The sequence below is a fragment of the Neopelma chrysocephalum genome, unplaced genomic scaffold (genome assembly GCF_003984885.1).
Source record: "Neopelma chrysocephalum unplaced genomic scaffold, ASM398488v2 Primary Assembly neopelma1_75, whole genome shotgun sequence".
Lineage (NCBI taxonomy): Eukaryota > Metazoa > Chordata > Aves > Passeriformes > Pipridae > Neopelma > Neopelma chrysocephalum.
Genome location: NW_020897736.1, coordinates 9,581,020 through 9,604,858, shown reverse-complemented (window position 1 = coordinate 9,604,858; position 23,839 = coordinate 9,581,020). Strand labels below are relative to the sequence as shown.

The following is a 23,839-nucleotide window of genomic DNA, read 5'->3' as shown; positions in this document are numbered from 1 at the left end:
TCTGGCCACAGGCACCTTCTGCTGGTTTGTGATCCAGTAAGTTCATGTGGCTTTGAATCTTGATGGAATCCTCTATGCATTAAGTGCATCCCATTTATCAGCAGCAAATCTGGCCACTGTTTATCTCTTCCATAGAAGCAGCCAGAATGATCCAAAGCCTTTTTTGCTCCACAGGTATTTGATTTCAGTGCACTTCAGGCGCAGCGCATGAAGAACAACACTTTTGTACAGCAATGCAAGTGCAAAACACTCAACTGTTCATTGCTTTTTCATGGAGAGAAGTGATTATTCTTCCCTACAGGAATCCTGACACTGCTTCTATTCCCTAGAAGGAATTTACTTTTTCCCTGTGCTTTCAAGAGGGCAAACACACTCTCACCAGCACAGTTGAAGAAGCCACTTCCATTTTTGATGATGCTGGATCAGAAGGATGAGGTACTCAGCTGTTTGGCTTAAGGGCAGTGAAAATCAAGACTTTCAACTTCCCTATGCCTCATCCATTCATGGACATTCCCAGTCTGTTTTTAGAAACTCTCCAGAAACTTCTGCCCCACAATACAGTGTCTTATATAGACAGCCCACAGCTTCTATGGACCATGGTCCAGGGAGGATGATAAAACCAGCTTGACACGCAAGCAGAAGAAAACGTAAAAACAATGCAAAGGGAAGTGGATAGCTGAGACTAGGAAAGTCTAAACCAAAATAATCCAGGGTGCTAGTCCTCTTTCTGCCACAGACTTGCTCTGTGACCTTGGGCAAATGCTTCCTCAGGAAACAGCTCAAGTTTCTCCACTTGCCCTCTGGTCTTCTGATCAAAATGTCAAAATCTTCAGCGTAGCACCTGAAGGTTAACCATTGTGTTTGGATCTCCAATCGTTTAATAAACCCATTTAACTGTAATCTCAAGTGCAAAGCCTGAGATGCAAATATCTCATTCAAAAACATATTTTGAAGCAACAGTCACACATGGCTATGGAAAGATGATGATAATAGTGACTGCTCACAGCAATTTGGTATTGCCCAAACTGATATCATAACATACTCAAAAGGTCTGAGCAGAAGCATCTGGGCCATCATGGCAGAGTTAAAAACAAGCCCATCGAAAATGGATAAACAATTAAAAATGTATTGAAAGAAGAAAGAAAAAGAGAAATCATTCCTAATTAATTCTAGTGCCCTGTACAACCCCAGACTATTTGTAATCCTACAGGGAACATCTTTATTGATCTGGGGGACGCTGCAGCAGACTTCTGATGCTTATCTCAGCATAAAAATAGGCTCTTGTGATGAGCAGTGATTTAATTACATGACAATCACTGCTAACAATGCATGGCGAATACCAAAAATATGCAGAGCAAGAGTGGCAGTGATAAATGCAAGGGAATGGCATTGACTTTCAGTAAAGTCGTCTATTGCCAGAGCTGAAGGGAGACTTCACCCCCCTCCTGCCCCTTCTTCTGAGGTTGTAGCTGCTCTGTGGCTCTGGATACTCACTCTGTGGAATGAGCCGGCCACAGGCAGACAGAAGATGGAGGGAGAAAGCAGACAGCCATGATGAAAGCAAAATTTAGCACACAAGTCACTGAATCTAACAGTCTTTCTTTGTCTGTAGGAACATATGCTCTTTCCACTGTGCATCTCCACTTGAAAATGAAGATATTTTCTTTACTTTGGGAGGTGGCAGTACTGAGCAAGAGAAAAATAAATGGTTTAACTGCACCCAGACTCAGGCCCTTAGAATCAGCTGCTCTAGGTGATAGTGAGAGATCAAAAACTAGTCAAACCCCATATTCCACATACAATAGGTAGAAGTAGCAGCATTTGCTCAAGAAATAATGTGTTTTTTTTCTTTTCATGTGACCTCATTAAAAAAAAATCTACAGTAGGAATAAAAAGCAGTGTCGTTAAGATAATTCCCCCTTTTATTCACTTACCATTCTGAAGGTGAAACTGAAGTACTGACCAGCATCTTTGAAGTCACTGGAACATTACTGGTGAGCAGACTCTGCACTGCCCTAAAGGCATTTGGATCCAGAACCATTTTATCCCCACATCCCTTTGGGACTCAAGGAGAATCTGGGCTAACCATACCTCTGGAAGTGTCAGGCCCAAGTCTTTAGGTTTTGTCATCTTCCGTTTGCAGATGACAGTTAAGCATTTAATAATTTTTTCCACCATAAAAGTAACTTACCAAAATGCAGAGATGAAGAGCAAAAAAATTATTCTTTCATCTGCTAGAAATCTACTCACAACAAATGGAGGAGAAATCACTAACTAAACAGCCCCTAGGTCCCCTGAGGAAGCATTCCCTAGCACAGGTTCCATAACCATACCTACCCATCTACCCTCCAAATCTCTGAAGGCCAGTGCCTTATTTTTCCTTCATGGACTGAAAGCCACTCTTTAAATGTGCTTGCTAAGCCATTCTAGCAGCCAATATTGAAGAGTGAGAGGCATAATCTGTTGACTATCTAAATTTGACTGTGCTTGGCCCTGAAAGGTCCAGAACTAGATATATGTGCCCAGACCATGAGCCTGTCCTACCTTCCTTCTGCAAGGAACTCCTCAAGTATTTAGAAGGCTGGTTGCACTAGGACATCAGCACAAAAGAAGTTTACACCAGCATGTCTTCCAGCTCTTACCTTCTCCCCTGCAAGAGGTACATTATCTTGTTCAGCCAAGAGGGAATTTGCAGGTGTTCAATCCAACATGCAGGAACCGATTGGCAAACGTTGCTTCACGTAAAATTTAACAAGAATCACCAGCCCTCAGGTGAAAGCCACGCTGAGAGTTTGAACTTGTGCCCGCCCAGGTGCTGCTGCTGCAAATACTGAGACCTGAATGCCACCTCCTGCTTCTTCATGCTCAGTTTCATAATTTATGCCAGAAAAGAACGTCTCTTATTCAAAACAAAATGACCTTCTAAATACTCTTGAAACACTGCATTGTTTTCAGTCAAAGCATCACAGAGAAAAGTAGATTAAAAGTGCTATAATCTCAAGAGGCTGTTTTTTCATTCCAACACTATTTCTAAATGCTTGTGAATATTTACATTAATCATAAACATATCCTTGGCTCACAAGTTCCTTGAACAATATAATTACTGTTGTTGCTGAGGGTCTTCCCTACTGTCAGGCAGATACTTTGTCCCAAAATCGTATTTCACCTGGCTTAACCAAATTTAGAACGATTAAAACAGTCCAACAGATTAACCATCATTTGTAGTACCTCAGCTTCTTTCTGAGTTGGTAACTTTTAGGATGCTGAGGAGCACATATTCTTATCATGCTTCCATGTGATTTGAAGGGGTAGATGCACCAGGGCCATGACTTATATAGCTTTACAGATAAACTACAAGTACAATATTAAGTCGGAACAGGATTCACTACTAACACATGCCATAGTCTCTAAAGCCAAAGCTAACATTTCCAAAACAGTGTATCAGCTTAGTAAAAGGATGGAAAATCTAAAGGTTAAGGTTTGGTTAGAATGTATTTTGTAAATTTTTTTCTTAAGGTTCAGAGACGCCAAATTTCCTTCCTGGTGTGAACCTACTGGTCTGATGAGAAAATAACTCCAGTTCCCCTTGCGGTAACGCCTGCAGGATCAGGCCCTCCAAATTAAAAATATAAAATAAAACCCAGCCCCATGTAGAGTACAGGAAATTAAATGGCAAGTCTCTGTGTTCAAGTGGGACAGCCCAATTCAGGGAGTTGTTAGCACTCTTACCCCAGGCAGGCAATTAGCAGCAGCCACTCTAATTTCTATGGGAGCAGCATTTTCCCCTTCCCACGCACACGGGTGCTGGTGCTGGTCTGCTGGGCAGGGCTCTCCACTGGGATCCCTGGGCTGCAGGGCAAAGCCTGGGCTCTCCACAGCTTTGTCAGGCCTCAGGAGGGGACTGGGGGGAGGAAGCAGAGCTATGGCTGAAGGTTAAAACTGGAGGTTTGCAAGCAGATGAAAAGGAAAAGTGTGTGACATTTCCACCAGCTGTGCTTTATTCAGTTGTTTGCTTGCTTCCCACAAGGTGCATTTCAGTGACTGAGTTTCACTGACAGTGATCCATAGGGCAGCCGAGTCCTCAGTCCTATTCATAATTATTCAAGAAACCAACTTTCAGCAGAAGCTTTTGTTTGGGCAAACATGAGTACACACTGCATTTGCACATATATGTCAAACCCAGGCATTTACACACTGTACAGTTAGTGGACATGCTTCATATTCCCATATCTCCATGATTCTAAAATCCAAAAGACACATAGTTAGATTTAAATTTCCAAATGGTTTCTGGTCTCAGAGACTTCAGACTGCAAATGCACCGAAACGTCTTTTTAATCCTTAAATTAAAAATATAAGTTTATAATTTCTATGCTGTACATTGAATAGATTAACAATGTAAACACAGATAATCTGCACAGGCAAATGGACACACAGAGATATCAACTAATATTCTTTCTTTAAGATCCAAATGAAAAATCTGAATATAGAGTTTGATGACCGTAGAGTGCAGTAAGTGCACGTAACCCTCTTCTCCTTTAGGCAGGGCCTAGGAAATCCCACTGAAGAGTTTTGTGTAGGTGGGGTAAGGCTTTACCTCATTTCCTGCTGCAGCACAGATATGCTTATGCTCCTTACTCCACTTTAAGTAAATTCCCGTGTTAGCTGTTACACTGCTCTGCCAAGGGATGTACTTGCTTACCTAGTCAGATACTAAATATTACAGCACAGTAAGTACTTTGCAAAGAATGGGAAACATATCTCCTAAACCAGATAAATTAAAAGCATTAGCTTAACCTCAGATGTTTATTGCATTTCAAACAGCAGTTATCAAAACAAAGAGCTCATTACAACATATATAGGTACTGGACCATCCAAACCCCTTCATTTGGTATGTCTCCAGCGTAACAATTAACACAAACTATTCTGAAATCAAACATATCTACATCAAAAAAAGGAAAAATTAAAAAGTAAAATTTAAAAAAAAAGTGACCCTGTCTCCTGAACAGAAATAAGTTCCACGTGGAAAAATCTTAGGAAAAAACTCAACAAATCTATTAAAGTATGAGTCCCAACTTCTGAATAAATAAGCAATTTTTCCTGCAGTTGAATGTTTTCACTCAAATAAACCATCAGATCTCACATGCCTGCTTAAATATGTCTGACTTTGGTCCTTACAAAATGACAAGACTGCAGTATGATAAACCAGATGATAGTTTTAAGCGAGACAATGAGGCATTGTTTACAGAGAAGATTGAGAAACTGGTTTAACAAAAGGGTTCCGTGGACATCTATTGTATGTACAAGAAGGAGATTTACTGGAGATTTTGTAATTTCTACAAGGCTCTTTCCAACCAGCTTCATTAAGTTGAAGTAAATCAAATCATGCAGAGATCTGGCTCAGCCAGAGAGACATGCCGGGAAAGATACAAAATGAAGAAGAACAGACGCAGATGATAAGCTTTAGAATCTTTGGCATTTTTCATAAACATTTTCAAGGTTTTTCAATCTGTATATTCACCCATTTTCCCACACACACTCTCCTATAAATACATTATACATGTACTCTTTATACACAACTCTGTATACACATGGGTACACAAGCACACGTGCAAACAAAGAGGCATTTTTGTGGCTTTTTAAACCAGGATAATCTTTCTTCTATCCTTCCATTTGCAGCTACACACACTTTGCATGAGCAAAATACATTCTTTATCCAATCAAGCATATGAAAATGTGCCTGTCCTTATTCAAAGGCACAGTGGGACTTTGAAAAATAAACTTACGAAAAATTACTGAATCTGGCAAATAATCCAGTGGAAGATACTCTGCTGTTAGTTTTCCTTCATCAAATTCATGCAACGGGCCCACAGAACCACACACAACTCCATTTGGATCACCCGTCCATTTATTAGGTGACTTCCAAATTAATTTTTTTTTGATAAAAAGAAACCTGTCTCTAAGGTTTCTTTATTTCTTTGTTCTGTGAACTACCACAGGGGATGGTGGTGGTAACCTCTGGCTGGGAACAAGAAGAAAACTCCAGCTCTTGTGCTACCAGTGACTTCTTGCAGTGGCAAGTCACTCCCACAACGTCCTACAGCACCTAAAGGACCAAGGGCTACACTACCACCAAAATTAAGCAGGTTTACATATGATTCTGTGTTTTAGTTACTCCAGTCAAACAACCTGAATAATGCTGTTTATGTGAAATATATAAAGCAAAAGCACAATAGTTAAAAGATTGGTAAGCAAGCAAGAAATCACATTCTCCTCAGAACAGAATAAGGGGTCCTTTTTTCCGTCTTTGCTCAGTTTCCATATGACTTCACTTTCTGGTCCTCTCCTTGTGAACCACCAGGAAAGACTACAAGAAGACATCAGTGGTTGACCAAAGCCTGCACACTATTGCACAACCATGTCTTTGGGCACAGGGCTCTCTTTCTGCACAAGTACTTATTTCTTTAAGGCTATAAAGTGTTTTTTCTCTTGGATCTGTAGTGTTGACCCCTCTGGATTTAGACAGGAAAACAACAGCAATGCTGAAATTATCTGATGAAATGGAATTATAAAAGGCAAGTCAACAGAGTCTTTTCAGGTCAGTGAGTTAGCCTTTTCTACAGTCTCTTAATCCTTTCACGGCATAAGGTTTTCATGCATCCATTGCCAGCAATGGATCTCTGATGATTCCAGTATCCAAAGAGTTAACCACAGGGTGGGCTTTAAAAAAAAAAAAAAGAGGGGAAAAAAAAAGGAAAAAGAAAAACCCACAAGTGCTGGATGAAATATTGAGATACTGTTGGAGCTCCTAGCTCTTTCTGCTAATTATGATTAAAAACTTTCTAAAATGTACACTGCTTGAACAGAAGATGGGTATCAAAGACTCGTTAATTCAGAGCTTAAACCTTTCTAGGCACAGTGATTTAACTCAGAAAAGAATAGCTTTCATATCTTAATGTAAATCTGTTGGATATGTTAAAAACTGGTTCAGAGCATCTCCTCACATCAGCTCAGCTGATCTGCTACACTAAGCGGAATTATCTCTTCCTACATAAAACAGGGAGTGCTGCCACATCCAGCCTTGTCTCTGCAATCAAAGGGAAAAAGAAAAAAGAAAAATAAAAGGTGCAGTTGCACCATCCTTTCCCATTCTCCTCCTCCCCACCCCACAAGCTAATTCATATGCTCTACCTTGCTCTTTTTTGCATTATGACTCCATGTCAAAAAGACAACCCAAAAAAGAAACCCAGGATAGGTGTTTATCAAAAAACACATCTTCCAAAAAAAAAAAAAAAAGAAAGAAAAAGCCTGTGGCAGTGATTCTAGTATTGTTCTGAAGCAAGAAGGAGGGGAGGGCTGCAGCTTGTGTGCACATGCGTGTGGATGGAGGGAGATGCTGCATTCCGAAATCCCGCTGCATCCTATAGCGCACTCCGCTTCCTCCTGATGGGACTGGAGCTGCTGTATGGTTTCAATTCAGCATGCTGCACCTGTAAAAACAAACAGACATGACGTTTGCAGTTAGGTAACTCTAGCTCACTACAGTGTGTGTTAATGGCTCCCTGAGGACAAACCAAGGGAAACTAAGGAAGGTTCAAAAGTAATGAATCATTTTCTAAACACAGGAACATGGGGGATTAATTGCAGGAAGGATTTGAGAAGTCATGCATCATTTCTTGAAACAAAAATATTAAAAGCAGATTTTTCTAATGAGATACATGGGGTTCTACCTGATTTCAGCAACATAGGGTAGATCTTTTGGGTTTGTTTTGGTTTGGGAGTTGTTTTTCTTATCTCTCTGGCATTAACCTATAAGTTTAATAAACTTCTCTCAGGAGTTTCAATTCAAGTGGATCCCAATAGACAGTAAGATGACAGTTTTCAAAACCATACACAGACCTTGGGAGGTTGACGTACTTAATCATTTCCAAAAAAGGAAAGTATTCTCCCAAATAGAACCTGGGAAAAGCTACCTCCACCTTCCAAAACAAATTCATATACAATATAATGGTTAAAACACATGTGATAAATGTGTAATCTCCAAATTGTCTGTTGTGCTAGAGAAAAGTATTCCCATTGAAATCATGGGGAAACTTTGGCTGAACATGCCATCTTTTTTACCCCTCTTCTGTCTTTTGTCCAACACACGTGGGTTGTAAATGGCAAATGTACAGACAGAAGTACTTTCTAACTCATTGCAGTACCCCAGTGAAATGCTGATGCATTGATAGCATGTAAAACAAAGCAGGGGCTTTGGAGCTTCCATGGATGACTTTTCACTAGAGTGTGGCTGTCACTTGGCCTCACTATTTTTAGCACTAGTAGAAAACTCCAAGGTTTGTCCTATCTGAAGAACTTTTATCATTCCTCCCATAGAAAGTGGTTATCATTTTCCTTGGAGAGCTCAAAGGATCCCAAAATGACAGAAACCACTCAAGGAAATGTTATAAATGTAAATGTTAAATAAAGCATAAATAGAAAAGCAGCTTATCTTTAAACATAAACACTTAAAGGGCATATGCAAACCATCACTGCAAATCCAGTGGCCTCTACAAGAGCAATGACAAAAAACAAAACTACACTGAAGCCTAATGTCCCTATGACTGTTTCTGTTTAGCATTTTTCCTCCCACCAGCCTATGGTGAGATTTCTTTCCAGTTATTAGTGCTGCCACCAACCAATCTGGTGGCCTCTTGAGATAAATGTCACCAGAAGCTTTTCCCAACCTTGTTTCTACCAGATGCCTCAGCACTGCATGTGAGCAATTATACTTCTGTCTCCAACAGCATAAAGTCACTATACATGAGATTATGATTCCCTTACTCCCACTGAGGAGCATCTCACAGGGAAAGTGGCACAATTCACAGAGAAAGGTACAATGTCAGTGGGATCCAGGGCATCAGGATCAGGGCCTGAGGACACAGACTCCAGTTGATTAAAACAAAAGAAAGAATCCTTTATATCGTGTGGCTTCATTACCCAGCAAGACTATTTTCCCTCCTCCAAGAGAAATAAACAGATCTTGACATTCTAAAGGACTTATTGTTCAAATAATTTCTAGGAAGATAGGCGAGATTACTGAAGACAGTGTTGTTGTTTCAAAGAATAGGAGAAGAGACAAGACTTGACTGAAATTCAGGGAGGATAGATTCTAGTTAGATTAAAACTTATAATTCCATAATGGCAGAAGATTGATCTGATCAACTGCAGAGAATTTTATACACATTTCAAAGGTTTTCTTTAAAGAAAAAGATGAGCAGGGCATTGTCCAAAGGAGGCTTGGAGCTCAAGCACAAAGTCACGGAAATAATTCCCCCCATTCCTCCCCCTACCTTGAGAAAAGGGAGAATTCAGCAAATCCTTTTGGATGGTTATCTCTATCAAAGAGACTATTTTTCTCCTCCCTCCATACCAATACCGGAGCAGAAAGGTGACGAAAACCATAGTTCAGTAACCACGCTGAGTGATTTTCCAGATCATTTTTTAAGTAGGTCTTTTCAGGATAATTTTTCTGCAATCATTTTATCCTTCTGACAAAGGATTTTGGCTCCCCTCTCTTCTAACGCTCTCTCCCCCCTCCCTTTGTGGATTTTCCCCCATTCCTTATCTCCGTTATTCAAAAGTGCAGTGGCATTGTATTCCCAAGCGGAGCGCCCAGCCGCTCTCGGTGTCGCTCGTGGCCTCTGTTGGCAGTGGCCATTCATTACTTACCTTTTGAACATCAGATGGTACCCTGGAGAGGAAATCTAGTAGCTCATTATTGTCGATGGCGTAGGGATTTCTAAGCTTCTTAGTAAATTTATTTATGCCTAGGAAGAAAAGGAAAAAAAAACAGGCAAACAAAATAACGCAACCCTTCTCTACTCTCCCCCTCTAAGTTGTTCAGGCAAGGTGAAAAAGGGAAGAGGGATTCACAAGTAAAAATTAGTGTGAAAACAGTGCCTTAAAGCCACACAACATGTTCCCTGTCATGTGGAATCATCTGCAAGTGCCTCCTGAAGGAAGGAGAGGGCATTATTGATAAAGGTATTTCTCTGCTTTGGGGATCATCTGTTGCCAACAAGGTGGTGAAAAGAGATTGCAGCATGGATTCTTTCTGGGGGATATTCTGGGAGAGAATACACACGTTTACAAACAAGACTGCTGTTAAATCTGCTGTCCTAGATGACCAAAGATATCCCCCCTCCTCTTGCCCAGGTAACTGGAGGGCTCTGAAAATAACTAGGTAGGAAAAAGCCTTTTTTTCCTTCCATTTCTACTCAAAATGAAAGTTTCCTTTCCCCATCATGTCTCAGAGCTTATCCCCTCTTTGCAGAGCCCCATTTGACAAGTTGGCCATATTATGATGTTGTGGGAAACTGTAAAAACTTATCACAAGGTTTACTTTATTTTGATCATTATGTGAATAATTTGGCTTGCTAACTGCAGCAACTGTGCTCCCCATCTCCATGGACTTAGTTAGGCTTCAGCTGTCAGAGGTGGTCCCTAGTCTGGACAGTAGACCTATGGCAGTCTAATGTTCATATTATTGTGGAGTTCATGAGCTCTTCTCTTGCCTTGCATGAGATCTTCTTCTAGGTGAAGAAAATCAGCTAATCCATTTTAAAGAATAGCAAAAAATTCAAATGTTGGTTGTCTCTGAGGATCATAATACGGCATGCAATTCCATCATGCCCCTGTCCAAAATCTCATTGTGGTTTCCCTGAAAGTGATTTTGAATGTGGAGGCTGCTCCAGCCTTCTCCTCTCCCTGAAATGTACCTGCTCCACATCTGAGATTCAGCTTTTAAGCCACATACTTGTAGCAAAATGACAACACAATTTTCTGTGTACCTGATTTTTAAAAAACAGAAAATACCATAAGGTCTTTTGAGGCCTTGCCACAGGGTAGTTGTTTAACATGTATCATATTTGAAGGCCCTGTCACTCCAGATGATGTTGAACGGATGTATAGTTTTCATGTACCCACCATGTCTTCCACACAAGAACAGCAATATTTTGTTACTGAACTTTTTACTCCCAGCAATTTCTCTCCTTTCCTTTTGCCCTTTCTTTTGTTTGATTTAATGCCTTATTTCTTTTTTGTTGGATGCTGTTGCTGCCCAGGAGTGTTTTTTTTTACTGCCATCTTCTCATTCCCTCCCTTTTCTGCATCCAGGAGAGCCAAGACAGTTGCAGATGGCTCAGCCCTGGAGAGGTGACAGGGGGTCCCTACAACCCAGAGCCACACTGGGGCCGAGTTTCCACAGGTCGGTGAGGGTTACCTGCACAATGTTGTCAACCATTTTACCTCAAGGCTGAGATAAAAGTCACTACCCTAAATAAGACAGGAGGTCATTTGGAGATGTAGAAAGTCTTCAAGCAGCTGGAATCATAGAATGGTTTGGGTTGGAAGGGATCTTAAAGACCAACTCAATCCAACATCCCTGCCGGGGGCAGGGATACCTTCCACTAGACTGGGTTCATCCAAGCCCCATCCAACCTGGCCTTGAACACTTCCAGGGACTGTGCATCCACACCTTGTACTAGTGACTCATCACCGTCATAGTTTTTTCCTAATATGTAATCTAAACCCATTCTCTTTCAGTTTAAAGCCATTCCCCCTTGTCCTGTGACTGCACGCCCTTGAATGCCATCTCCTTTAGCAAAAGATGATCTTATACTTCTTCATAACACCATCGGGAAAGTTTTAATTTTTAAAAGCTCCTCTTTTACTTCATGATGTATCTTCATACAAATGCTTTCTGACCCATGACAAAAGGAGATGCTCAGGGTCTCCCACTGGGTTCTGGGCACACTGCCTGTTCTGATTGCAGGGATATTCAGACCCAAAAGGCTCCTGGGGTCCAGGTCTACGTGGTCCAGCTCTGAAAACACTTCTTGTCCACTTCCTACCATTTCCCAGCTGGGGGGCTACAGCACCAGGAAGCTAATTACTTTCTTGCAGAAGAATAATAACACTGAAAGTAGCTTATCTAGGCTAATGCTCTTCTTGCAGTGCTGTTGGAAACTTATAAAGAACCCTAAGAAAAGCAAATTATCGGATAACCCAGGGGGGAGAAATGGTAATTTTAAGAAGTTCATAACATCTTTATTCACCTCTAAGCAACAGCACTGGTTTGTCTGTGTAACAGGTTGTTTAAAGCTTGTTTGATTTCATTCTGTAGACATATATTGTATTTAATCTCATATAAATGAGACACAGTGGAGTACTTACCCCAGATTAAAATTATGTACCTCAGTGGTATGAAATACAAAATAACTGTTGCTGCTGCCAGGACCAAGCAGGCCAGGACAGAGAGGAAAGGCACCGTCCAGTTGAATGTGCTGTAAGGAAAAAACAAACAATCCTTCTCAACATTTCTGTTCTTGGACACTGTTTGTACTCTGCTACCCAATAATAATTTAATGACCTCTTTGCAGTGGTTGGCACAGTCAGATATGCCATAAATTGCAGACCCTTTAGAAGGTGGATAAGCAGATTCCTACATCTGGATGTTATAATGGATTAAGGGAGATATCTGAGAGGCAGATATCACGATAAGGAAAGAGAAAAGGAGCCCAGGGGAGCTCAGTGAAGTTGTTAGGCATGTAAGTGAGTTGTTTTTGTTTTTTCTTCTACGTGTCACACTTGTTTCACATCTCTGCTCACCAGTCAGCTCTTCATTATTCATGGGTGGATTATCTGATCTGCAGACGGAGCCATCAGAGCTGGCTCCACTGGGCCACAGTGGAGATGACAAGAGATGTGTGTCAGTGCACGACTCAAACGTGGCAGGTAGCCAGAGTCAACCCTGATGGTAACTTGGAATGGATTAATTATGATGCTAAACTTTGAAAGAGCAGTTAGAGTAATTCCTCTGCATAGCATTAGGGAATAATGTTTTATATAAATCCCTCTTTATATACATAAATTTGCTTCTATTTCTTTAAATGTTCAACAATTCCTTACTACACTGTATATAGGAGTCTGGCCTGGGTAAGCTGTAATATTCTAGCAGCAGTCCAAGCTTCTGCATTCCAACAATCTGCATCAGATATCTCCCAAGGGAAGCACTCTTGAGAGGCTCAGTTACTAAAGTATTTCAGACTTTTACAACATTGTAGTGAAAAACAGAACTTTATTTCACTCTGACCTCTCATCTGTAAGTCAATGATGGACTTAAGGTGAGCAGCTACTGCTAACACACCTTTGAAGTTACTTTGTCCCCCCCATGCCCTTGTAAGACATAACCCTATGGCATGCAACAAATATTGAGACACCTGGACTACAATAATGCCAGTTATTCCACAGTTACATGGATTTTAGTCCAGTTAGATGGATTTACGGATCTGGGCATCTCTGTTTCTCACAATCTGCCTGCAAACTTCATCATATCACAATGACGGGGAGTAGGAAGAAGAGAGAATGAATGTGGACCACTGATCAGGCTATAAAATAAGACAAACTTCCCTTGACAGATAAAATTAATAGGATGCTACAAGAATTACTTTTAAGCTTCAACAGACGTATTAAATATTAAGTAAAGATAGGTGGGAGAGGACCCATCATCATCAATCAAGTAGCTTAAGCAAAAAAAATAGCAAAATAGCTCAATTCAGAGAAAACTCCCTATGATTGTGTAACTGGAGTGACAGACGGAAACTGCAGCACAATTCAGTCTGTCACTTACAAAAAAACTTTGATAGCAATTTTTTAATGGTACATCACTGTTGAGTTACAACAGAATTCTTCTGAAATTACATCGGGCCTCCACATTAATACCCAATGTGTTCTTTAAGACCATTGTTACCAAAATGAATACAAGAATTAATAGTGTTTAAGTGCTCTGAGCCTTCCTGCCATGCAGCTGGGCAGAACAGTGCCCTGTTCATAGACTGGAATACATCTTTGGGCCATTTCCACCCCAGCTGGGGTGTCCAGCGTGGAACCACAGCACATGCGTTTGCTGTATTTTTAGCTTGAACCCAGCTCCTCATTAAAGTGTGGCTCGATCACAAACCATCACTTTGTGTTCAAAACAGAAAACAATGTGGGTCAATTAGGCTCCAGTAGATTGAGTTATAAAAGTTTGTGTGTGTTCGTGTGTGGGATTTCTTCTTTTTTTTTAGCTCTTCACCTCCCTCCGTTTTAAGGTCAGTAATGCACTGTGTGCCTCCCCTTGCAACGAGACCCTGAAAACCCCCTTTGGGCTTCCTTGTGGCACCAGCAGGAAGCAGACAGCTCAAAATGGCAAAGAGGGAAGAACATCAACACATTGGTCAGAGACATAAGTGACTGGTAACCCCTGCAGCCAGGTCTGGACACGGAGGGCGTGGGAAAAGCAACCATCAGTTCCTACCTACTTTCTGTGATGGGAGTGAAAAGAAATGCCTGATGCTTCTGTGCCCACATCTTCTAGAAGTATCTGTGGCATTCATGACTCCCTACTCCACCACAAACAAATAAGACCAGAAATTTAGGCAAATGTGGAAGCTATCAGTAAAGCACTTGGCTTCACCTCTTCTCTATGCTTTGAAAAGGTTTTTGGAATAAATGACTGTAAGAGAAGCAGCAGTGGTGGGACTGGTGAGGATAACCTGCTGCACCTTGAAGTCATTTTTGGAGCAAGACATTCGCTCCACCTTAGTCCTCCTGGTTCTGCTTCACTGTAAATCACAGTTAAGCAATAAAAAATTTATTACTTACTTTTTAATCCTCTCTCCAAACGATGCTATTTCTTCTAGGATGCTTTGAACAGCTATGATGATCTCTTGGACCATGTGGATTCTGTCAATTAGCCCCTTTTTCTCAGATTCCTAACACAAAAAAAACAAAACAGAAAACCAAAACTTTTTTTTAATATATTCAGTATTTGCTAGGATGTTCAAAGATATATGAAGAAAGTAAGATTCCCAGAACTGCTGTTGTATCCATGAAGTCTAGTATGTCACTGAAGGGAGGAAAGAACACGCACTCAGGGTTTATCACATACAATTAACATTATTTTTTAATTGTATGTAATATAAATGGAAAATATAGATCCCTATTTTCTTTCTTTTCCTCAACATGTGGGCAAAGGTTTCTTCACCTTCCAATGCAAATCAACTGCAGAATCTAAACCAGGACTTCCCTGAAGAACTCAGTTTCACCCCAAAGCAGAAGTGTTGAGCACCCCTGATGTGCAGTGCTGGCTGCTCAGTGCTCCTCAAGAACAAGAATATTCTTGTGCAGAACTTCTGAATATCACTTTTCTGAGCTTTCTGGGCTCCCCACAGCCATGCTGTTTTGTGTATATAAATTAGCGGCAAGATAGTGAATGTAATACTTTTTGAACATTCTGTATACAGAGACTTATTCTTTTACTGGAAAAAAAAAAGAATCAAAGGAAGAAATGTCCTTTTCCCTTCACAGTGGCCATCTCACAACTTTGTTTCTTACTGCTTATTTTAGGCAACAACATTACAGGACATTACTACACAACTGCAGAAATAAAAAGGAAGCACAGAATGAATTAAAAATCAAAATTACTTAAATCAGGCTTGAAAATCAGTATACAATTATCAGCATTCAGCATTTCTTTACCAGCAATCTAACACACATACAGGCATGCAAATTGGTGTGGTTGCAGATATTCTAGCGAGAAATCAGCAAAACATTCACTTATTACAAAACGCAGAGCCCTGGACACTGATTTTACATCACTTTTAGACACTCAAAAATCAGGCCAATTTAGCGAAAATAAGACATTTTAAGCTGTGCTTTAACCAACTGGTTCCCAGAGAGGGGAGATGATAGTAAAAAGCATTTTGTATCCATGTTCTCCGTGGTCCTCAGCAGTCAGGGTAGCGGAAAGGGTGGGTGGGGATGAGCAAGGGCCAGAGACGTGCGGATCGACACGGTTGCAATTCTGCCTCTGTGTTGTCATCCACATTATATCTCCATGCAGGAGAAGGTCAGAGGCTACTTAGAGTCACACAGCACCACAGAGGTGAGGGCTCTTGCTCCAGCCTTTTGGCACTACTGTGATGGGAGAAGGTTTGTGTGTGCCTGACACAGAGCACCACACTCCAGCATGTGCTGGAATAACCTCTGACCCATCCCTGGATGCTGAGAGAGAGGCACGGGAGTATAGCTCTTATAACACTTGGAATTACTTACTGCCCATTTCTCTCCCCAGTAATTTTTGATTTTAAAAAGCCAGCCAAAACCACCATGGAGTTATCAAGCTCCAGACATTTGAATATTTGCCTTTAGGTTGCAAGTGAGTGCACAATGAATAGAAGCAGCTTTTAAAATAATCACACATTTGGGTGTGAAAATGAGTATTTTTACATTAATAAAACAACCAACAAAAATGAAACCCTTGGGGTGTGAAATAACCCCAGAACAAAATAAATAAATAAATAGTCAGTTTATGTGAAAATAGCACCAAAAAGTCATTTTCACACAGCTCCAGTTATAACCTCGTTAGGCTCAAATGTAAATGACACATTGGAATTATATTTAACTATTCACTCACTGGAGTGGTCCCTCTGCCACAGTTGGCTTTTTTTCCACCAAACTTGGAAGTAAAAGTTGGAGAACAGCTCATGGAAAACCAGACAGTGGGAATTTCATTCTGTCCAAATTCAGACAGAGGGGTAAAGAAACCACTTAAATAAAGTGATATTGCAGGGCAAGCCTACTCTTGCTACCCCGAGCTGCAAGGCAGATCATCTGTCAGCTCTATCTGCATCATGCTGACTTCATTTACACATCTTCGATTGAGCTCAGAGATGTGGTGATAACGCAGTTTAACCAACACAACACAACTTCTGCTGCAGCCATGAAGCAGAGCAGGAAAATAAAACACAAACTACCAGCTCCAAAGATTATAATGACAACTGCATGCCTGTGCTTACCTGGCGTGCAAGTTAAAATCACCCCTAGACAGTGATGGTTTCAACTTCTAATATAAAATGTGACCAACCAATGTAAAGGCAGAGACAAACTGAGATTAGAAAGCCTTGTAAATAAAATCAGTTATTAGAGTAAAATAGGCTGCAACTGTCCTTGCAGTATGCACTACAGTGTATGTGCATAATCATTAAAAAATCCTGAGAATTTGTCAATTTTTCTTTGTTATTATTGTTTTGTTCTAGAAACCTGCAGTCTAAATACATCTACAGGATTATTAGGTCACTGATTAAGCAAGAGAGAAGCAGACAAATGAAGTACAGCAAACAGGATTTTTCAAATTATTTAGATTTTGGAGTGTTGTTTATGCTTTCTGAAGTCAGCACCTCACAAAACACTGTCAGAAGTAGTAGGAGTCCCTCAGGACGACAGTCACTGGCCCCTATTTATTAGGAAACGGGCAACTGTCACAGAGAAAGCTATATTTGAACAGTACTATATTTGTGGAAGATGAAAAAAGTAATCCTAAGTACATCTTCCACTACATGGACTTTCCCATCTGTGCAAGGTCCCACCACCCAGGTAATTTTTCTCCAGTCTCTTCAAGTATCATTGCTTTCTGCTTTCTTTTGGACTCAATATATTATGCTGCTTGGATTTGGATACCCATGGTTCAAAATCACAGCTCAGCAGCTTATGCTTGAATTGAAAACAAAATATCCTTCCTGTTTCTGGTAAATTTTCCCTAAAACCAGTCGCAAAAATTTCACTCCTTCAAGGCCTTTCTCTTCTTTATTTCTTAGCAGATTACAGCACTGTGGGTGGACCAAAACTAGTCTTCAGCCTTTGGGAAAGAATTAACTCCATCAAAATGAATTTACAACTGAGAATTAATTACATAATCAGTGTGCTGCTTCAAATCTTCCTTGCATATCCTGATTTAAGAAACCTTCATTTCTACATTAATTGCCTGAACAAAACCACAAAAGGGGGTTTACAAAAGATTAAGCATGTCAGGGGAAGAAAAAAAAACAACACCAACCAAGACCCAGCAATTTCATAAATAAAGTCTTTTGTGTCCAGCTAATGCACATCAACTTAAACTTGTAAATGAAGACACCAAACCTCTACCGTACTGGAAGTGGCTTCTAGATTTTCCTGTTTCTGAAATATGTAACACCTAAAGAGGGGCATGTAAACACACTCAAAGGGTTACCACAGCTCTGTGATCTTCCTTCCCTGGAAGGAACTTGTGCAGCTCCCAGACATTCAGGGACAGTTGCAAAAGAAACCCTCACATGACCTCAACACTGAGGTACTTCCAATGCTGAAGAGTTTTAAGAAGTGGGAATATGGGGCAGGACAGGAGAAGACACCCCCAGCAGTAGCACAGCAATTCACGATGAGGGAGCTACAATGGTCAGAGCTGGGCTTGCAAGGGAAAATCATAAGACTTGTGGAGGAAGAGACTGAAGGCAAAATTCTTCAATCGCCTGCTCTGGAACAAAGACCAAATACCGCCCATAACTGCTTCTTCTGTAGCCAAGCATCCATTACAGAATTGAAAGCTTCGATGGTGGAGATCCCCTAACTTCTTTTGATCATTTGTTTCAATGATTAATAGCTTTCATCTTTACAGAAAGCTGTTTCCTATTTTTTAAATCTATCCTGCAGATATTTTTCCTCTGGATACATCCAAACCAGTAAGCAGTGCTCCAAACACATAGACAATTTTGACTCTCTAAGGGTATTTCTGATGTATACTGCAAATATCATATGCATACAACTCAAAGTTAGGCTTGAAGCCACGAGTAAGTTCTAAATACTTGCTCACTTGGATTTCATATAAAACACTCGCAGAAAAAGAAATCTTGCATGCAACTTTCAAACAAGTGGTATTCATCAGCAGATTTTTGGCGTGCCAAGGGAAACTCAATATATGAAGCTGAGGAACATTTGGGGGCAAAGATGAGGAAAAGGGGAGGAGAAAACATAAATAGGGATTAATGCAAAAGGAAGAAGAAAACAGGATACAGCCAACTGAGTCAGGAATGAAAATCATTAATATCTTCAGGGATTGAAAGAATTACTCTGCCTAGCCCCAGGCTGGCCTAACTTTCGGGATTAGCTTTCTTACAGTAGCTGTCTTATTATGCTACTGCTGCAAGCACATTAGGGCAATGTTTTACCAGGATTTATCTGACGTACCAGTTATTAATTCCTCACTGTATTAGCAACGAACAAGATTGATGGAAAGGGAAAAGAAAGGAAAACAGCTCAGACACGCATTGCTTTTTGCTCTGCTATTATTTTGCTTTAAAAAAAAAACAAACAAAAACAACAAAACAAAACATGCTGTAGTTATTTAGAGAAAAGCAGAGTTAGCCAAAGTTGGATTTAATTTGCAACTTGCTCTGTGCTAGACTACAAAACTCTGACCTTACCGGTGTCCAGCAAAACCTGTGCCAAACAACAGCTTAAGGCCAAAATACTCGTCCATGAAGAACTTCTGAAACCAGAAAGATTTTATTGGGTATAAACAGCAGACCACTGGCCTCTATTGTCTGCAGGGAACACTCCACTAACAGCTCCAGTCTAGCAGCAGAATGAAGCTCTTGTGGGAGGTGGTAGCCATGGAGTGACAGACAGTCTCTTGGTAGCTAAAATGAATTCCAGGCAGAGCTTTGAAAACAGTCACCACAGCAACCTTGAACTGGATCCTGCCTTCGGTGGGAGCCAAAGGCGGCTGAAATGAACCCAGCAATCTGCCTTGCTGAGTCACTGTCTTGCCCTGTGCTGCAATGCCTGCTGCGTGTCGAGGGGAGCTGCTCGGCACTTCCAGGAGGACGGGTACCCGGAGAGGACGGCTGCCAAACTCTGAGCAATTGCCTCGTGCAGTCCTGAAACTGTGCATCACAGGATCTTTTTGTTTATTAACACCATGCTGCAAATGTGCCTGCCTGTGGAAATTTAGCGAATCTGAGTGTACTTGAAATAATTACCAAATAGAGGAAATGCAACACATACAGGTCAATTTATGCTCTCAGTTAAAAAGGTGTGAAATCTGGAATAATTCCACTAGAGCCAATAGAATCACTTCAGACTGGTATGAAGAAGAACAGCATTGGTCTTAAAAGGACACATTTTAAAAGCAATAGCACATGATCCTACAGTTAAGTCTGGGCAACACTGCCTATAGGGCAGAAGATGACCACTTCATGCCTTGCTTAGCCATGCTTACACTTTCTTTGTTTACATTAGATGAATTTCATCTGTGCACAGGGGACCAGCAAAAAGTCTCCTAAGCCAAACCCAAGAAAAATGCTATGTGAAAAACCTTAGATCATAACTCTGTTGCTTTCTCTATGCGCAGGCATGAAATGCAGGGGCTTTAAGAAGCATTATTTGTACTTGCTCACGTTTTCATAGACATGTAAAGTAACACAAAGTCCAGTGCCATTGCTACAAGTTTTAAAGCAATACTGGCAGTCACAACAGAATAAAACACCATTCAGGTGAGGAACATGTGCGTAGGAAGCAAAGGGAATCAATCCTGAATGGAGATAAAAAGTCATCAGTCACCTTTGATTCAAAAAAGGGAAAGGGAAAGAAAACAAGTTCTGTCAAAATAAGTGCTTTCTCCTGGAAATACATGAGACTTAAGGACAATCACATGGTGATTAGACTTAAACTACTGGATCATCATCTATAATCTAGGTAATGACCTTTAGCAATTTGGGGTACAGGGGAAAGACAGATCTATTCATACATCTGGTCTATTCAAAATAAAATTTAACATTTTAAATAGTTGGAATTTTTAAGGGACAAGGACTCCCTGAGGTTTATGTGCTCAGTTCAGTGACCTGCCTACTGCTAACTTAATATTTCTCCAGAGAGTCAGAGAAGTTACAGTGTTGGCTCACCTACCTCTAGGTAGGTAATGCTCCCTAAGAGGGAGAATTTTAGACTGCCACAGGGCTGCTAAGGTTTCTTTCTGAGGAGAGACATACCACAGTGCCCAGGATGACTAAAAGTCCTCTGCAAGCTCTTCCTTTCAACTCTGCTACCCCATCACCTCTAAACCTGTGAATGGGTGGGTCACGATGCTGATACAAGAACCGTGCCAATTTATGGGATGCCTGTGGATAAGAGCAGTCCTAGACAATGATGCAGTGCAAATAAGATGTAACAAGAGACCATTTATCTCCCAGTTTCTTGAACACAGGAGGCTCCCAAGGAAAGAACAAAGCACAGTCAGAGAGCAACCCCTGCAATGGGTCTTTTTAGGACACGATCTTGCCCAAAATTTTGTGGAGAAGGTGGATGATCCTTGTCAGTCTGAACATACCCTGTGTATCACAGGGTATTTTCGAGTCCTCACCATCATTTCTCTTCAGCAATTTTAATGGGAGATGTTGAAATATTATATTGCGATTGTTGCATTGAAGAGAAAAAGAAAAACTAATGAAATTATTTATACTTCCAGGGAAGAAAACAATGAGATGATATTGTCTTGAATGACCTTTCCTAAGTATGGGGATATAGCATCTTACACAATAGAGTCTTGGTTCATGTTTCAATTACTGACCTTTACTGTGGAGAAAATTAATGCAATTTTCATCGTAATCCACCCGTACAAATAAGATCCATACGGAAGGTTTCCACATGCTGAATCTAACTCAAATGGAAAATGTCAGCTGTTTGCTACTGGATGAATTTGACTTTAATTTGTTCGGCTGGAGTCCTTTTGAATTCTGTTCGTAAAACTTTGTATAGCTTTGGTACCTATTTTTGACAGAGAATTTCCTACATTATAAACACTAGATTTTTATTTTTTGGTTATTTTTCCCACTTCTGTTTGTTTCCAATACATGAGATACTAAACCTTCCTTGGAAGTTGCCAAATAACTTGGCTTAACGCCACAGTATCATTTGATCCTTCCCTGTTACATCCCACTAGCCAAGCAGGGCTACATTGGTTCACCACAGGATAGAAATCCTCCAAAAAAAAAAAAACCAACAAAACAAAAAAACCCACACAAGAACTGTGATTGATTTAGTTTTGTCTCTGATTTTCTTTTGAATTAGTTACCAGACCTGGAAACAGTAGTAATTTGAGTTTTGTCTGTTGTGGAGGAGATGCAAACTTTTATTCACACGACTGAGAAGACTCCAAGACTTTTTCCAGTCAGGTGCTATGACACATTCATTCACAGCACAACTGTCTGCTCTTCAAGTTCTAAAGTCATTATCAAAACCATGAAATAAAATAAAATAAATAGAAATGGCCAACAATTAGACAACTTACTGCATGTAAGCTGCATGTAACTTGTCTATACCTTCTTACTGGCAGGCAAAAGATGTTTCAGTGATGTAATTTTAAAACAATCCTTACTCAGGCAGTCTGACAGAGCCCAGAGCTGACAGGACACAGCCTGAACTCTGTGTCCAAGATGGCACAAATCCGAGAAGGCATTTATCCACCGAAGAGCTGTGCCAAAGGGACAGAGCTCTCCTATCTTTTACAGTCCTCCATGCTGGTATGTGGGGAGGGCAAAGGGAGAAAGGACGGGGGAGATGGCAATTAAGCCCTGTCATTTAAGACAGATAGTTTAGGTGGAGGGAGTTAATCTGCTCTTGGGTTTTTGAACTAAGTGTCTGTGTATTTTTAATTTGTAAACAGTTCATCTCTTAGAGGGTGTGTTACAATTCCCAGAAGCACGGTCTGTTATGTCTAACAGGCAGCAGAACCCAGAAGGGCTCTGTGTGTGCATATTTTGATACAGCACGATGATAGGAAACAGAAACAGTGACCTCCTATACCACAACCCAACTAGCAGATTTCAACTCTGGGAGCTCTTGTATTAGGGAGGGAAAAAAAATATACAGACTTCTTTTTAAAGTATAGTTGTCTGTTTAAATGTTGACATTGCCATGAGATAATGTCATGAAATTACATTTTTCTTACACTCCCCAAAGAGCACTGGCCACCCTCAGACTTGGAAAAGTCACTTAGAATAACCTAATGTACTTAAAGATGCAAGTCATCAGAGTGCAAGCATGGTCCACCACTGCTGCACAGGGGATACACACAGGGCAGAATGAAAGCATGGGACACATGCAGTGGCTGGAAATTGTCTCTTCTGGCAACTCTGTGTCAGAATTCCCTAGACCCGTAACACTAGTACAACAATTAATATGAATTATGAATTATTATTACTGAAATGTTGGGATGTAAAGGGTTACCTTGATGAGAAAGCCTGCTGGTGTCTACTGTGAGTAGTTTTAGCCAGTGCTACCAGCTCTCTGTGTCAAGAGTCTCAGAGAATGCATGAAATGGACACAGAGGCAACACTGATTACAAAATGGAAGGGTCAAATCATCAACAGGTCAACACTGACTCTCAGGAGTTTCCCCACACCTACCTATTTAGTTAGAAGAAACCAAGAAAGAGAATTACAGTGAAGTTGTTTGGGGGGAGGCAAAACTGTAAAGTCATTAAATCCATATTTAAGCAACCCAGTTGTATCTATAGAGAGAACCAAAGTCACAGGAGTTAAACCTAGGGTAAACATAACCTAGAATATTTTATCATTGCAGCAATGAATCTCTTGCACAGCACGGGAAACAGAGGATTATACACCTACTTAATACATTTTTACTTCTCTATTCCCACCTCAGCACTTCCAAGTGAAAAAGAGGAATATTAAAATAGAAGAAAGTAAATGGGATTGTTCCAGTGAATAAGTTACACCTTTAGGCATCACACAAATAATATGCAGAGGGTCAATATTTACAGGTGTCTAGCACTGTATAGAAATTACACCCACTAAATAGAAATTATTGACTTTTAGAGATACACACTATTCCTTTGAAAAAGAGGCAGCTTTCATTTAGCAACTTCTGATGAGTTCCAGATATTGGTCCATTCAGTTGACGAATTTTACGACGCAAAGAGTAAATT

General features: G+C 40.5%; 1 protein-coding gene across 2 annotated transcripts in view; it reads right to left on the bottom strand.

Moving 5' to 3' along the window:
• Positions 1 to 4,789: 4,789 nt before the first annotated feature.
• Positions 4,790 to 23,839, bottom strand: part of MCTP2 (multiple C2 and transmembrane domain containing 2) — a 119,114-nt gene continuing 100,064 nt past the window's right edge. For both annotated transcript variants that reach the window (XM_027688633.1, XM_027688634.1), the window contains 4 exons: positions 14,686 to 14,795; positions 12,214 to 12,323; positions 9,709 to 9,806; positions 4,790 to 7,487 (listed from right to left, as the gene is read on the bottom strand). In XM_027688633.1, the coding sequence (XP_027544434.1) occupies positions 7,419 to 7,487; positions 9,709 to 9,806; positions 12,214 to 12,323; positions 14,686 to 14,795 (387 nt within the window). In that variant the 3' untranslated portion in view covers positions 4,790 to 7,418. The remainder of the gene's footprint in view (positions 7,488 to 9,708; positions 9,807 to 12,213; positions 12,324 to 14,685; positions 14,796 to 23,839) is intronic.